A 16,255-nucleotide genomic window follows, 5' to 3' on the forward strand; every position below is an offset into this window, starting at 1 on the left:
TTCTCACCGCCAAGGCGTCAAATAGCAGCTTGGCTGACACGACACTCATATAGCATGCAGGCGTTTGTATGTGAGAGCAAGAGGGGGCCCTTCTGTATTGGGTTTGCATGTTCTCGCCACGTTAGCATGGACTCTTTCCGGGTTCTCCGGCTTCCTCCCACAGTCCAAGGACATGCAGGATGGGGATAGGTTCATTGACGACTCTTAATTGCCCGTAAAATGGTAAAGACAACTAGGTCACTAACTTGACCCAAGTGTTTAAAATTTAAATCTCTCATCTAGTCTGTGATGGTCTCCCATGTCCCTCTGGGGCTTTTACTAAAGCAATTAGGTGCTGAACAACTGAAACCCCATTAGTGGTGATTGCAAACAAAACCAAGGTAAGATGGGGAACGGTTATCCCATGATTTATGACGTACAACAACCTTGTCTTCAGCAAATTCCTAATCCCCTCACCCGTTCGTTTCATCAACCGTTTTGAAAATAACCTCTCGATTAGCTGGAGGGAGAACGTGTTGCACATTTACACGCTTTCCAATGAGTGTTTCCCTTTCTGTGTCCACAGACTCCTGGTGGACATGGTGCCCCGTGTGAGGCAGACAAGGAACTACGAACGCTTTGAGTAAGAGTGTGTGTGTGTGTGTGTGTGTGTGTGTGTGTGTGTGAGTGTGTGTGTGTGTGTGTGTGTGTGTGTGTGTGTGTGTGTGTTTTGGCCGGATGAGCAAACACACACACCGAAACACACACACACACCTGGCTGCCTCCTGCCCTCCGCCCTCTCCTCCCTGTCTTTAATACACATTTTGCCTGCACATACAGACTCTACATGCACAGATATATACATGCATACTGTATATACTGTACATAGTACAATCATACATCCAGACATGTATAAACAAATGCACACACATGCATGCACACACACACACACATGGAGACTTTTGGAACAAAAGAACGTGATTGACAACCTCATACTGGAAAGTTAAATTCTTCTTTTTTACTTTTTCAGTTTTTGTTCAGGAAACCACCCATTTTGAAATTACATCATGTTGTCCCATCATCACAGTTTTACAGTTTAGTACAGTACTACAGTATATTGTCTTGGTGGGTTCAACTGTTGTCAGGGTGGACGTAATGGGCAGCAAAATCAAAAATCATTGAACGGTGTAGATTTTTTATAATAATTCCCCCAGATACAACAATACAATTTTTACAGAATTTCTTTGTCTCCCTATAGTATCTTAACTAACAATATAAAATCCAATTTCTTATAGTTATAGTTGAGTTCAGATCTTGGATATCAGACAGACTCTTTTCCTCTCCTTTCTTTTGAGCGGCCACTTTACAGCCTCATGGACGTGGAAAGCAGAGGAAAGGAGATTTAGACAGAGAACATCTAGAAACTTTACAACTGCAAGCAAACAGCAGTAAAGAGCACAGGAGACACTAAGGGCAAACATTTGCCATACGATGGCCGTAAACCTAAAGTGCACACGTCGTTTATACATCCAATGCGCAGCCTACCGTACTGTATGTAATGGATTCAAGCACAGACTTTTACTTCATCCGCTGGTCTTTGTTGCTGACAGTTTAGCTTAGAGGCCGTTTTAACACAATGGAATTATTAAAACTGAGAAAGATTTGAGGGTATTTTGTCTTAACTGTTGTATCTGACTTGTTGCATTGCCGTTTATTATACATATCCATTGATTTGTCTGTTATTTACTGAAATCCATTCAGAATCTCTTCCAAAAACTGAAGAATTGTAATAAAATCCAAGTTTGTTTCAGGGTAAGGTGGACAAAAAATATCTAAATATTTATCACCTTGTCACGAAAACATAATGGATATATTGTCGTACCATTGCAATAATACTTATATGTGTAATTTTCTCTATGGGGATATTTATTACTTTTGTTCATGTTATTTTATTCATGTTTTATTTTCTTTCTTTTTTTTGCAAAGTTCATGTGGGAAGTTGAATAAGACAAAGTGTCTAACCTAAGAAACAAAGCACAAGACTCCTGTGTTTACCTGCATTCGTTCTGCATGTTACCTCCGTTATCATCCATTAGTATGTGCAACAAACTGAATGTAAATACAAACCACACAGTCTGTAAATATGTTTAGTACACCGTTTGGGTGCATCAGTAACAAAAAAGTCTCACATATAGTCGTAGTACTTTATGGCCGACATAAAAAGGCTTTATGGAGTAGACAGCATATATTAAAGTACAAGGATGATCAATGTTGCATATATTCAAACATGTTTACTCTATAGTGCTTATACTGTAAATGTACGTTTTACATATTACTGTAGATTTTTTGGGGTGAAATGAAAAAAAGTTTCAACTGTGAATGTTTGCACTGTAAGTGAAAAACTCCAGACTGGATGTAGGTCAGATCTGACAGCGCTGTCCAAGACTCAAATCATCACAGCTACCTGGTGGCACGAATCAGCATTGCTTTTTGGGAGGGAATGGTGAATTATTATATTCATGAAACTGATTTCAATTCATAGGTTGATTTTATGCAAACATATTTAGATTGGCTCAATTAAAAATAATGAATAGACCCAACAAACATTTTCACTCTCTAACGGGAGGTAACTGTGCATAACTGTGGGCCCGGCTTCTCCCTGTAAACCTGGATCCGGAGTGCGTGTGCGCCCCCTTGTGGTGACAGGCCATGTCATAAAAGTTAGTATTTAGTTGGTATAATATTCAGAGCACCGGCTCTCGGGGGGAGATAGTCTAAATTTATCCTCAGGCTGAAACGGTGACATGGTCTTGGACAGCGATCCCGAAGGCGCCTACATCCGCTCTACACTGTAATTATCAACGACGCACTGGAAGAGGTGCAAAACTCCTGATGATTATTTCAATGTGTGAAGAACAGCTACAAACCGAAGGTGTGAATCAGCTCACATCCCTACAACTCACCAACAGCACACTGATTTGTAACCTTTCCCCTCCGATGCATACAAGACAATCTCTACAATGCCGTTTCTTTCTAGCAAAGCACAGTGTTTACATGCTAATAAACACCACCTAAGGCACAGAACAAATCATCGACGTCCTCTTACGCTGGCAAGGTCGTCTGCGTTGTGTTCGGGTGAACTGGAGACTTATTTGATCTTGGCAACAAAATCCTTTCTACCTCTCTTCTTTGCACTTTGTTTTATTTTCACTCACATTCATGCTTCATTAAATTTAGGCCCGTTACACTCCCTAGTATTGGGTGATGTTTGCTGTTGCACTCAATGTAAATCACTGGGTCAGTGCAGCAGCTGAATACCAAAAAAGTATATAAATATATATATACAAAATGCAAATATATTTATATATAGATATGATAATGAATGGATATAATTCTATGATCCACTGCTCAATTAAATATTTGAACCCGCACACTAGCAGATGACCTCCAATTAAGTATTTTGCACAAACATATAATTCATTCATTCATTGACAAAGCTCAGAAACATCCAGTCCAATTCTGCAGCTTGACGAACTGTGCCAAACCACTCGAAGCATCCGTGTTGCATTCACTGACACTCGTATGGATGAATGGACTCATTATCGTTGCATCAAACCATTTCATTTGACTTTATTTCACAAAAATTATGATAGCAATACTAACCACTTCTCTGTTGCTAACAGGCTTTGCATGGGCGTGTAAGAAAGAAAGACCCTCGCAGCTTCAGCCGTTACAAGCACATAGCAGCCACACACACACACACACACAAACACACACACGCACACACAAAACATGACTTACATGGAAAGATGTAATTGAATTTCCAATAAATCTGACCGTAACGGAGTGATTATTTGTCTGTTTGTACAGTAATGATATCAGTGGTATTACAGATTATGTAAACGCCATTTATTTATGTAAAAGACCAATGAGGTATCTCTTTGTCAAAGAGGAAAGTTTTATTGATTAATAAAGTTTTATCCTGCTTAATGTTGAGATGTGTTTTCTATTCTTTTTTTCTACCCCGCCTTTTCAACCACACAATGTTCATCAAAGGCTCCCCTACCACCACATATATATATTTATATATATATATATATATATATATATATATATATATATATATATATATATACACAACATCTGAAGCCTCAGTCCAGAAGAGTGCAGTCCTAGGAACAGCCAAGATACTGCGCAGAACCCTCAAACAGGACCCGAGCTTGAGGATGACACAGATACCACCCCACCAGGGGTGAGAAGGAGATTTTTTAATTTTTAATATATATACTGGTGTATGTATCAGTTTTTGGACCATTCGTTGTCCTTTAAGTTAGTCAGACACACGCTTTGCATAACGCTATCTGGTCCTTGATGTAGTCTCTACAGGGGCAGATGCGGACCAAGGATGGGTCTGATCTCACACAGCTGAAGAGCAGGGGGTCGGTCTGGAACAGACAGTGTTTGCTGCTGTTGTTGAAGGCCGGAAACACCAAGCGGCTGTCCGACAGCTCTGAGGTTTGACATTCTACACTGTGGCTGAAGAAACAAAAAGGATATCAAATCAACAGCAGCATCAAAAAGGCATGAAGCACTTCAAATAATCAAACAAACGCATGACTTTAAAACCAGGAGTTCAGGTCCTGCATGAAAAAAGTATGTTGACTTTATGGTTGTTACGCTATACTTGTAAGTTGACACGCACATACACCTTTACTTTCCCAACCATAACAAAGTCATTTTGTTGCCTAAACCTTTCACAACATTGACTAAATGTCCTTGTGCATTTCCGCGACCTTGAGACTGATATGAAATGAATTCTCAGAAACATTCAGCCTATCCTGGATTACAGAGATAACATAAGATAAGATAAGATAAGATAAGATAAGATAAGATAGTCCTTTATTCGTCCCGCAGTGGGGAAATTTACAGCGTTTACACAGACAGTAAAAAAATAAGGATAATAAATAATAAACATGCATTGACAAGAAAAGTACAATATAAAAAAGATATTAACACTAAGAGCTTCATGAATGACAAGCGTTGTTTTTACAACACCTGTCAAACCGTGTTCCAAAACACACGGAAAATCATGATTGGACAAAGGGATGTCTAAGCTCTTACTTGGCAAGATTCTCCGCATTGTTAAGACGTGGGAAGAATGCAGGTTCACAGATCAGCCCCGCCTTTTTGCACGCATCTTTGCAGGAAGCATTCGGCTCGGCCTTCACAACGTGGAGCGCGCTCAGTGGAGGCCAGCTTCCGGCGCTGCTGCAGAAGTCCTGCAGGCGAAAACAAGGCCATGAGTTCGTGTCTAACTACTAAAAAATCCTTTTCCCGTCCACGAATCATTCAGAATCAGAAAGGAATTTATTGCCAAGTACGTTTTCACATACAAGGAATTTGTCCTGGTTTGCAGTCAAGTAAAAAAATACCTGTTTTTCAATCAGGATGTTGACCCGCTGGAGCATCCCTTCACATGAAAACTCATAGGGGAGGTAGGGCTCAATCTGAAATATATATATGCAAAAACAACTTTTTATTTTATTACAGATATGGAAATATTTAATCTCACTAAGGTGTGTTAGAAGGTACTTGCAGTCTGATTGAGGATAGCAGTGAGAGCTCTCTCCACGTCCGTGGAGTTCTGCATGTCGACCATCCATACGTAGGGCTCTCCGATGGCCTCGGCGTAAGGATGCTGGGACGTCACCTGCAACACAAACTTTGCATTATTGCCTTTCTTGTTCATTTGTTTGAGGTTGAAAAGGATTTTTTTTTGTACAGAGTGCGAGCTTTAGTTTAGGATACGACCCCCGACCTCTCTGATGTTGGGCTTTCCCTTGAAGAACGCCGTGTTCAGGCTGCTCCGCGGAGGGTCCAACCTGGGGTTCAGGAACGCACAGCCGTTGGCTAAGGCCTCCAAGGGGGCGGGGCCTTCGTATGGGAAAGACAATCCGACAAAAACCTACAACAGAGCACAGAAAAAAACAATTCTTACCCCTTATATACAGTGAGATGTATGTGGTAACCACACGCAGTACCTCACTGTCACCACATGGTGCCAGCCAACATTGCAACAATAAACTAGACTCAAAAAACTATTATCTTGAATCATTTTCTATTCAGGCATCTATAAAAATGTTGCATCCATCAATTCGTTCCCTAAAGCTCCAGCTGTGCAGATCAAATCTTCAGTTATACTCATTTAGTACTGCATATTAAATAATAATAATAATGAGGGAGAAGTAAAGCCAAAAGGGTATATTTTAGGGTGACGCGTTCACCTTGCTCTGTCTCAACAGGACCTGAACCTGGTTGCCGTTGACGATGCCGTGGTTTTGCACGTAGCTTGGAATGGAAGTGATTTCATCGACCGTCCCGTGGATCTCCAAGTACTTGTGGATGACGTCTAGATATGCGCCTTTTTCCTGCAGCAGCACAGGAAGCAAAGGGAGGTGACTCGCTGGAAAACCAATGGATGTGGCACAAATTACACCGCTTTCTCGACAAGTGTGTGTATTACATGAGGGTGTCATGTGAAATTGCGGATGTATACAAGAATGGAATGTGCAAACACAAAAAAAGAGGAAGTTGATTTCATTCTACGTGTGCAATGTCGGCCAGCGCTCTGCACTCTGTCAGACAGAACTCTCTTTGTTCTGCTGCTTCAGTAACTTGCTCATGGCGGATTTGCATATTGTTATCATGCGACCTCATTTTATGCAACAAAAAAGACCAGCAGCAGTCTAATGTATTACATCGTATTTTATCTTGTGCTTGTATTTGATATGTGGTTGTTGTAGGTTGGTATATGTATAGTGTATTCTAATATATTCTTGATATTATGTATACTCTGTATAGTGTTATGTAGATTCACTGTGAATTTGCATTTTTTGGATAACCGGCTGCTGTAACACAATAATAACATCCCTCCATCCTTCCTTCTATCCATCCATCCATCCATCCATCCAACCTTCCTTCCATCCATCCATCCTTCTATCAATCCATCCATCCTTCTATCCATCCATCCATCCATCCATCCATCCATCCATCCATCCATCCATCCATCCTTCTATCCATCCATCCATCCATCCATCCATCCATCCATCCATCCATCCATCCTTCTATCCATCCATCCATCAATCCTTCCTTCTATCCATCCAACCTTCCTTCTATCCATCCATCCATCCATCCATCCATCCAACCTTCCTTCCATCCATCCATCCATCCATCCTTCTATCAATCCATCCATCCTTCTATCCATCCATCCATCCATCCATCCATCCATCCATCCATCCATCCTTCTATCCATCCATCCATCCATCCATCCATCCATCCTTCCTTCTATCCATCCATCCATCCATCCATCCATCCTTCTATCAATCCATCCATCCTTCTATCCATCCATCCATCCATCCATCCATCCATCCATCCATCCATCCATCCTTCTATCCATCCATCCATCAATCCTTCCTTCTATCCATCCAACCTTCCTTCTATCCATCCATCCATCCATCCATCAATCCATCTATCCATCCTTCTATCCATCCATCCATCCATCCATCCATCCATCCATCTATCCATCCATCCTTCTATCCATCCATCCATCCATCCTTCTATCCATCCATCCATCCTTCTATCAATCCATCCATCCTTCTATCCATCCATCCATCCATCCATCCATCCATCCATCCATCCATCCTTCTATCCATCCATCCATCCATCCATCCTTCTATCCATCCATCCATCCATCCATCCTTCCTTCTATCCATCCATCCATCCATCCATCCATCCTTCTATCCATCCATCCAACCTTCCTTCTATCCATCCATCCATCCTTCTATCCATCCATCCATCCTTCTATCAATCCATCCATCCTTCTATCCATCCATCCATCCATCCATCCATCCATCCATCCATCCATCCATCCATCCATCCTTCTATCCATCCATCCATCCATCCATCCTTCTATCCATCCATCCATCCATCCATCCTTCCTTCTATCCATCCATCCATCCATCCATCCTTCTATCCATCCATCCATCCTTCTATCAATCCATCCATCCTTCTATCCATCCATCCATCCATCCATCCATCCATCCATCCATCCTTCTATCCATCCATCCATCAATCCTTCCTTCTATCCATCCATCCATCCATCCAACCTTCCTTCTATCCATCCATCCATCCATCCATCAATCCATCTATCCATCATTCTATCCATCCATCCATCCATCAATCCATCCATCCTTCTATCCATCCATCCATCCATCCATCCATCCTTCTATCCATCCATCCATCCATCCATCCATCCATCCATCCTTCTATCCATCCATCCATCCATCCATCCATCCATCCATCCATCCATCCATCCATCCATCAATCCATCCATCCATCCTTCTATCCATCCATCCATCCATCCATCCTTCTATCCATCCATCCATCCTTCTATCCATCCATCCAACCTTCCTTCTATTCATCCATCCATCCATCCATCCATCCAACCTTCCTTCTATCCATCCATCCATCCAACCTTCCTTCTATCCATCCATCCATCCATCCATCAATCCATCCATCCATCCATCCATCCATCCATCCATCCAACCTTCCTTCTATCCATCCATCCATCCTTCTATCCATCCATCCATCCATCCATCCATCCAACCTTCCTTCTATCCATCCATCCATCCAACCTTCCTTCTATCCATCCATCCATCCATCCATCAATCCATCCATCCATCCATCCATCCATCCAACCTTCCTTCTATCCATCCATCCATCCATCCATCCATCCATCCTTCTATCCATCCATCCATCCATCCATCCATCCATCCATCCATCCATCCATCAATCCATCCATCCATCCTTCTATCCATCCATCCATCCATCCATCCTTCTATCCATCCATCCAACCTTCCTTCTATTCATCCATCCATCCATCCATCCAACCTTCCTTCTATCCATCCATCCATCCAACCTTCCTTCTATCCATCCATCCATCCATCCATCAATCCATCCATCCATCCATCCATCCAACCTTCCTTCTATCCATCCATCCATCAATCCATCCATCCATCCATCAATCCATCCATCCATCCATCCTTCTATCCATCCATCCATCCATCCATCCATCCATCCATGTGGAGAAATACATATAGTTTAGCATCCATTGTTACCTGCCAAAACGTGTTTCTCTTGCCGTACACGAGTGCCTGGTTTCGTCTTTTGGTCGACTTTAGTTTCTGAGTTTCTTCAGAGGTCAGATGGTGCTGCACCACAAAGCCCAGAAACGTGTTGTCGGGGGTATGAGCTGCTCACGGTAAGACAATACAAGTTCATTAAGACAAGACAAAGTACAAAAAAATGTAGGCATTTCTGTAAAAAGAAAAAAAAAAGACGCTGAAACCTACGGAACATGGTGTAGAACTGCATCGGGATCAGGTTCAGGCTGCCAAAAGGACTCGTAATGTTTTGCTTCTTGGCCCAAACCGCATGATTGAAGTCTGGCTCTGTGCCAAATGTGTCCAAAACACGAATCATACACCTGATCAACAAGACAGAGGCACACGGTTCCACTCACAAACACAAACACATGCAGTTCTAACAGCCTTTGCTGCTGCTCGTTCACAGAATTCAATATGCATGAATGTGCATGCATGAGGCTTCAGGTCACATTCTGTCAGGAGATCAGTCGATGTCAAAGTCAGGACCAGGATCCTGATGCTCACCTGTATTTGATCCAAGATGCTTGTAGTTCCTTCTGAATCTGTTTTAGACCGACGATGTCCGTATAGATCAGGTTTGCTTCCACTTTTGGATGATGAAGTGGGCAGGCACCTGTCTTAAGCCCTAGAAAACTAAAGAGAGAGATGTGATAACATATAGTTGTTAAGGGGTAATGAATGGAAATGTATGTGGATGTTATTACAATGACACTATGGTAGAACGAAGGCTGTGCCAAAAGGTTTTTTTTAGTTGTGTGCGTACTCACAACTTGAGGTTGTGTAAGGAGGAACTGAGGTGTAGATGGTGACCCAGGATGTAAAGCGTGGCGATAAGGTCACTCCACTGTACTAGTTCGCCGAGGGGGCCCCCACTGAAGGCGGACTCTGCTATTCTAAATTTGGATTCATCCGTGATTGCTCCGGGATGCACCAGAATCTGGGAATGCAACAAAAACAGTTTTCTCTCTTGCCAGAATTCAACCAATAGAAAGGTTTTAGATTATTTGTTGAGCAAGCTAACTGTCAATGTGGATTCCAATAAAAGCAACAGGGAGGTTACCTGTTTGGCTTTCCTCTTCGTGAGGTTGTATTTGGCTGAAAGCGAGCGTCCAGCCTCGATCCAGATGTTCTCCATGCTGCGAATCCTTTGGAGAATCCAACGGAACTGGCGTCTCTTTTCCATTGACGGATACAGATCTGTTAGGTTTTCCCGTACCATTGCATAGTCAGGCCCCGCCTGAAAACAATGAATTCAAATGAATTGCATGGACAGACTGACCGAGCAAAAATATCAATGCTGAGGGTCAATCTAGACACTAATTTATATGTTATGATGAGCTAACACGTTTAATAATATGAAGGATGCTTTTGGCCCTTCTGGTGACCTCTCTCCCATAAATCCTTTACAATGCAAATGGTTGTGTTCTACTGCTATAAACTCACAGAAACGCTACTCTAGTAAACCTTTTGCTCACCACAAGTACACACAAGTAACACGTATTCTTTGACCTTCGACCTCACCTCTGACTTTTCCACCACCGGCGTGGGAACCACTCGGCTTGGAAGGGTGGGGCACCAGGACTCTATCTTATCACAACACAGAGAGAAGGATGCGATGAAGTCGTCACTGGCCAGGTTTAACGTGAGACCTTTGAAACCACTCAGGTACCTCACTGAGGTAGACGAGGATGGAGCACAGAGACCCATCCACCCCATAGCTCCTGTAGCAGGGGTCAGACTCCCACCCGGTCTCCATCCACTGGAGGGCCACAACAACAACAACAAAAAAGTACACATGGATAAGGATGAGGACAAGTATTCTGACAGCAATCTTAGGGTATTTTTTTGGTATATAAATTGCTATAACAGTAATAAAGACATGCGTTACCTTCACTCTCCCCTTACATTCTGGGTGTCCATCCAGGGGCGGCAGAGGGCAATTTTTATCCTCTTTGATTTGAGATTGTGAGAAACACACAAGGGACGTGTTCAGATACACTCTGTTTATTGAAATTGTCTTAATTTCTGTTAATTCTGAGTGGATATAAGTGCTGGAGATGTTGATAATTTCCTCCTGCGTGACTTATGAGTGAAGCGTGAAATAACGCCACTAAATGTAAAATTAATTATTATTCCTTATTTTTAGTTGTTAAGGTTATTATAAGGATTTTTAACACATCTTTATAAGCTTGGCATTGTGCTCTTAATTCGATGGAGTCATATTACCAGTTGTGACTTTCTTCACTTCCTGTAGCAGGAGTTTGTCCATCTGAGCCATGTGTTGCTGCAGTTGTATCTTATCAGAGCGCAGTTCCTCCAACATCTCGTCCCTATGTTTTACTTTCTCTTTTTCTGCCTCCATTTTTATCTGGAGCAACTGTAATTCTCCTTTGTAGTCCTTCAAGGGTGGGCGAGAGACTAAGAGAGGGATAGAGAGAGTTAATCTGAGTAATTATCCCTCTGCTTTGGACATATTTTCAAGATGCTTGCCATTATATACAATTATTACTCATAAAGTCAGATATATTACCATGTACTACAAGAGAGACATTGTTTCATAAAAATGTAACATAAGTGTGTATTTGCTTGGCAGGAAAAAAACTCCCAGGAAAATGACTTATCCTGCTTTTTGGAGAAACTACTTTGCCGTTTTTGAAGAATCTAATTATTATTAGTCATAAGGGTGTTTTTGTTGTATAAACTTCTCAAATCAACGTCTGAATTAATCAATTTTATGCTGATATAATTTAATTGCTTATGCATGGTAGAGTTTCATTGTGTTAAAATGTCCACTGAGGGAATACACTTGGTATTTTCCTTTTAATTTGATCACTTTTATTATATTACCAATTTCCACTTTCTTCACTTCCTGTAGCAGGAGTTTCTCCATCTGAGCCATGTGTTGCTGCAGTTGTATCTTATCAGAGCGCAGTTCCTCCAACATCTCATCCCTCTGTTTTACTTTCTCTTTTTCTGCCTCCATTTTTATCTGGAGTAACTGTAATTCTCCTTTGTAGTCCTTCAAGGGTGGGCGAGAGACTAAGAGAGGGATAGAGAGAGATAGTTAAGTTTCTCAAGATGCTTGCTTCTCCATTCAATACAATTATTATATGTAGAATATTAGATATTCAGATGTACTTCACTGTTGACTCACAATTGTCACAATAATTAAAGGTGCAATACGCGGGTTTCAGAGCATTACTATGGCAGCAAACAACTATTATCTATTTGCCCTTTATGTGTGTTCTCACCCAGCTTTGTTTTGTTCACTACTCCCATCATCTCTGCTCTCTTTTCAGCTTCATACCTGAAGCCTTTTTCAGCTTCGCTGTGCCGCCTGATGCTGATGACTTCGTGGTCAGCCTTGCTCTAAAACCAGTTCAGACAGACATGTTTCAAAACAAAAAGCTGGTAAGAAAAGCAGTGGCAGTCGGCCCATAGAGAGCGCTAGGGCTTTTAAAAAATGTATTACGTTTTTTTTCTATTGCTAAACAATGTGCACTAAGTAAGAGAGACTGAACATATTTTTACAATAGAACCCAAAGGCCCCCAACAGGAGGAAGAGGAAGGATATGTTCAGATGTACGGGAAAATGCTATTGTTTACATGTTTGTTATCAACAATAACATTAGTAAATAACTACAGACAAAATAAAAAAAATATATCTATTGAAGCAAATACTGGTAGGCCTATGTTACAAAAAAAAAATGTTCAAGTGAAAGAATTTTACTCTTTTCTTTAAAGAAAATATGTTTTTGTGAAGTCACTCAAATGATTCAAACTGTAAAGATGAAAAGACTTCTTTTTTTTAGTGTCTAACTTGTGTATTGGTGTCTGAGTGAGAGTGTGCTGTCGCCATGACGATAGTTCAAAGTGTTTCGCTGCACTGAGAAGGTTTTGCAGCTGATGTGAACTGTTTAGCTCGGGTGACTGTTGATAATGCAGACTGTGGTTAGAGTTTTGCACATGTAGCTGCAGTTGTGCCAACTGTCGTTTCGCAATCGAGACAAACTGTAATTACATTAAATTCATTATTAGAAGTGTGTGGTCAATACGTAGCTTGATTTGATATTAGATATTTTCCTTTGGGGAAGCTGCTGGCAACAGAACTGCAGACACTCGTATAGGCCATAATTTAAGAGTTTAAAAAAGCATGTTTGTTGAGGTCATAAACTGTCTGATAGTGAGCACGCTTTTTGGATTATTACTTCCTTTTTTCACTGCATTTCCTGCTGTACAGGTCAGTTGACTTATGTTTCAATCTAAAGGTGTGTAAGATAAGCTACTGTATGTAACTACACTGTGTGTGAGGTTTGAGTTTCAGTAGTGTGTGTGTGTGAGGATTGATTTTCAGTAGTGTGTGTGTGTGTGTGAGGTCTTCAGTATGCTATATTAGAGGTTTCTAACAACGAGTATGAGAGTATTTCAGTAGTTTCCTGCCCACTTCAGGATTGATTTTAAACTTGTGTTGTTTGTTTTTAAAGTCGTGAATGGGCTGGCACCTCTCTACTTGGCTGAACTTTTAAATCATCAAACTCCAACTAGAGCACTGAGGTCAGCAGATCAAACGATGTGGAATTTCCCCAGGGTGAGACTTCAAACCAGAGGTGACTGAGCCTTTGCGGTGGCACCTTGGCTCTGGAATGGCCTGCCTTTGCACATTAGATCTGCCCAGACACTAGAGGCTTTTAAATCCTTAGTGAAGACTCACCTTTTCTGCTTGGCTTTTAATTCAGAACCACTGTATTTTTTATGTGTTCTCTTGTATTGTGTTCTATTATGTTTACTATTTAATTTATTGTCCTGTACAGCACGTTGGTCGACCATTCTAACTAAAGATTGAGTGAAATTGAATAGTGTGTGAGGCCAAACATTTTTAATAGTATGCATGGTGAGTTTGAATTATGGCCTTAACGACCCCTCATCATTTGCAACATGTCAGTACAGTTTTACTCTAACATGAAGAGAATAAAGTAAAACTATTCATTTCAGTCTAGGTCATGCATTCAATTATTAAACTCATTTATCTTTAAAACAAATACTGAAGAAAATGCATTTTTTTCCATTGTGGATATAATATTTGACTGAGTGTAACTAACATACATGAGGAGAATGAATGAATGAATGCAAGTACAGACCAGGATGACGTATGACGAACTCAGAAACCAGATGAAAGCAATAACCAGTAGCATCCCCAAGGTCCTACACAGGGTATACGTCGGTTTTCTCATAGTTAAAGCCTGATGCAGTGGTGTTGGATGTTGTGCGGCATGGACCTTGATTTAAGACAAACCAAGGTTATTTGACATTAAATGCAACGTTTTCCTGAACACACGAGCAAGACAAGGAATAATTTAACAACTGATCAATGCTGTTGATAACTTTCCCATGTAAAGTTGTAACGAATAGCACAATGCTGGAAGACTCTTCTCTACCAGCTCCACACTTCATTTAGCAAGACACACACAACTTGTTTTTCTAATTTTCTGGGTTATCAATTCTTATTTATTGTAAAAACACAAAATAACAAAGTAAATAACATTGTTTCTAACTTACCGTTTGGAAATCCTTCTCCTGTAACCACATGGACTTTGTGACTAGAGACGCTGCCCTGGTAGCATATCTATCAAATGCAAATAATCTGAGAAGGTATCCGTCCCTGATGCTGACCAACCTGTTCTAAAACGAGTTTGCCAACATACTGTAACTTGGCACAGTGTAGATGGCTTGTTTCACTTTTCTGCTGTATCACTTCCGTTTTATTGGTACATATAAAATAAACCGCAAATCATCTCTGTGTTGCAGCAGTGCATGAGTGCCCCTCGTGCTGAAATACGACCAAATTTAAAAGTTTTATCACTGAAAAATTGAATTCATTTGATCAGACTGACCTAAGATTCCTTTGTCCACAAAGAGGATTTCAACACACAAAGTCAATTGTGTTCATTTGCGTAACATTTTGTGAATTTTGTATTCAACCTTTGTACCCTCTTGGAGTTCCTGGTCAAAAATTAACTCATCATTAGAAATGAATGGGGGAAGAAACAATAATTATTGACAATAATAATAACTGAGCTCAGGTACATCCTCATTTGTCAGATCTACACACACACACGCACGCACACACACACACACACACACACACACACCTTGGGTTCCCTGGCAACCAGTACGGGAACCTTTGCCAGGTATTCTCTCTAAAACACATGTCGGCAGTTCTAAACATCATTTCAATAATACTGAACTTTTATGTTTTTTTGAGGTCACTTTTAACCGGGAACACAACAGGTGTTACTTTATGTGACTGTATTAAAAAAAGTAAATGATATCAAAACAAATGTCCTTGGTAACTTTGACCCAAAGTGGTTTGTGTTAAACGGCATATTATGTTTCGTCTGATTATTTCTTATAGTCAAAATAATCCAGAAATTATGTTTTAAGAACTTGAATTCATGCATGAGCTCAGATCAATGAGGCATACAGGTCATAAATAACAAATAGAAGTTCAAAACTTCTAATGATGACAATAACTTGTTTAAAAAAAAATCTAACACAACCAGTAGTGATAATATATTTATTTTTTACAGTGTTTGTGATTCTTAATGGTTTGTTAACCGGGAACAAACCATTGTTTAAGATGAAATTAACACAACCTGAGGGTGAACAATATATAACACAATATTGTAACTCCATATGCATAAGCACACGTAGAGCCCCCTGGTGGTAATACCCTCAATCATGTGTTTGCTCCCCAAGCTATTGTAATCCCTCTTCAGTGAGCCGCCTGTGCTTATATAACTATATTTACAATATCCTTCTAACTTACACAGACTCCGAATTCTATTGGATTCTGTGGGTTAAGTGCATGGAACAAATGTTGCAAATGATTTGGAAACCCTAACCTGAACTTACCTCGCCATCTGGTTGAAGCTCTTCTCCTTTGTTTCATGTTTGTCGATGTACAAAGGTAATGCATTCATTGGTTTTTCAGAGCGGTGGCTGTTAGGTAAACACTGTTCCACTGAACCCAGAACAAAGTGTGAGGGAGGCTC

At 40.7% G+C, this 16,255-nt stretch overlaps 2 protein-coding genes across 5 annotated transcripts in view; one reads left to right on the top strand and one right to left on the bottom strand.

Annotated features, from left to right (window-relative positions):
* The window catches only part of LOC311022306 (transmembrane protein 163a-like), a 47,713-nt gene extending 43,740 nt beyond the window's left edge, over positions 1-3,973 (top strand). The window contains exon 8 of the mRNA XM_084023483.1: positions 566-3,973. Within this exon, the coding sequence (XP_083879609.1) occupies positions 566-626 (61 nt within the window). The 3' untranslated portion in view covers positions 627-3,973. The remainder of the gene's footprint in view (positions 1-565) is intronic.
* LOC311022305 (alpha-1,6-mannosylglycoprotein 6-beta-N-acetylglucosaminyltransferase A-like) lies at positions 3,593-14,889 on the bottom strand. Of its 4 annotated transcripts, none has more exons than XM_084023480.1 (19): positions 14,760-14,889; positions 14,342-14,479; positions 12,455-12,566; positions 12,051-12,242; positions 11,430-11,621; positions 11,092-11,153; positions 10,873-10,962; positions 10,725-10,790; positions 10,264-10,440; positions 9,971-10,140; positions 9,708-9,836; positions 9,390-9,523; positions 9,156-9,289; positions 6,264-6,407; positions 5,798-5,944; positions 5,576-5,689; positions 5,412-5,486; positions 5,101-5,258; positions 3,593-4,515 (listed from the first exon to the last, which is right to left on the bottom strand). In XM_084023480.1, exons 1-19 carry the CDS (start codon positions 14,787-14,789, stop codon positions 4,314-4,316), a joined length of 2,466 nt encoding a protein of 821 aa, XP_083879606.1. In that variant the 5' UTR covers positions 14,790-14,889; the 3' UTR covers positions 3,593-4,313. The 4 variants fall into 4 exon arrangements, with proteins under 4 accessions (XP_083879606.1, XP_083879605.1, XP_083879607.1 ...); XM_084023479.1 differs by having other exon boundaries at positions 12,455-12,572; XM_084023481.1 differs by lacking the exon at positions 12,051-12,242 and having other exon boundaries at positions 12,455-12,572.
* Between the last annotated feature and the right edge of the window lie 1,366 nt (positions 14,890-16,255).

The sequence above is a fragment of the Eutrigla gurnardus genome (assembly GCF_963514095.1).
Source record: "Eutrigla gurnardus genome assembly, chromosome: 12".
NCBI classification, from domain to species: domain Eukaryota; kingdom Metazoa; phylum Chordata; class Actinopteri; order Perciformes; family Triglidae; genus Eutrigla; species Eutrigla gurnardus.

Bases quoted from the DNA above. Each gene is read 5' to 3' on its own strand.
- LOC311022305 (XM_084023479.1), bottom strand. From the start codon at position 14,789: ATGTGGTTACAGGAGAAGGATTTCCAAACG. The intron at 9,524-9,707 runs GTGAGCATCAGG...CTTGTTGATCAG, and splicing joins GCATCTTGGATCAAATACAG to GTGTATGATTCGTGTTTTGG. The intron at 5,487-5,575 runs GCAAGTACCTTC...TATATATTTCAG, and splicing joins CTGCTATCCTCAATCAGACT to ATTGAGCCCTACCTCCCCTA.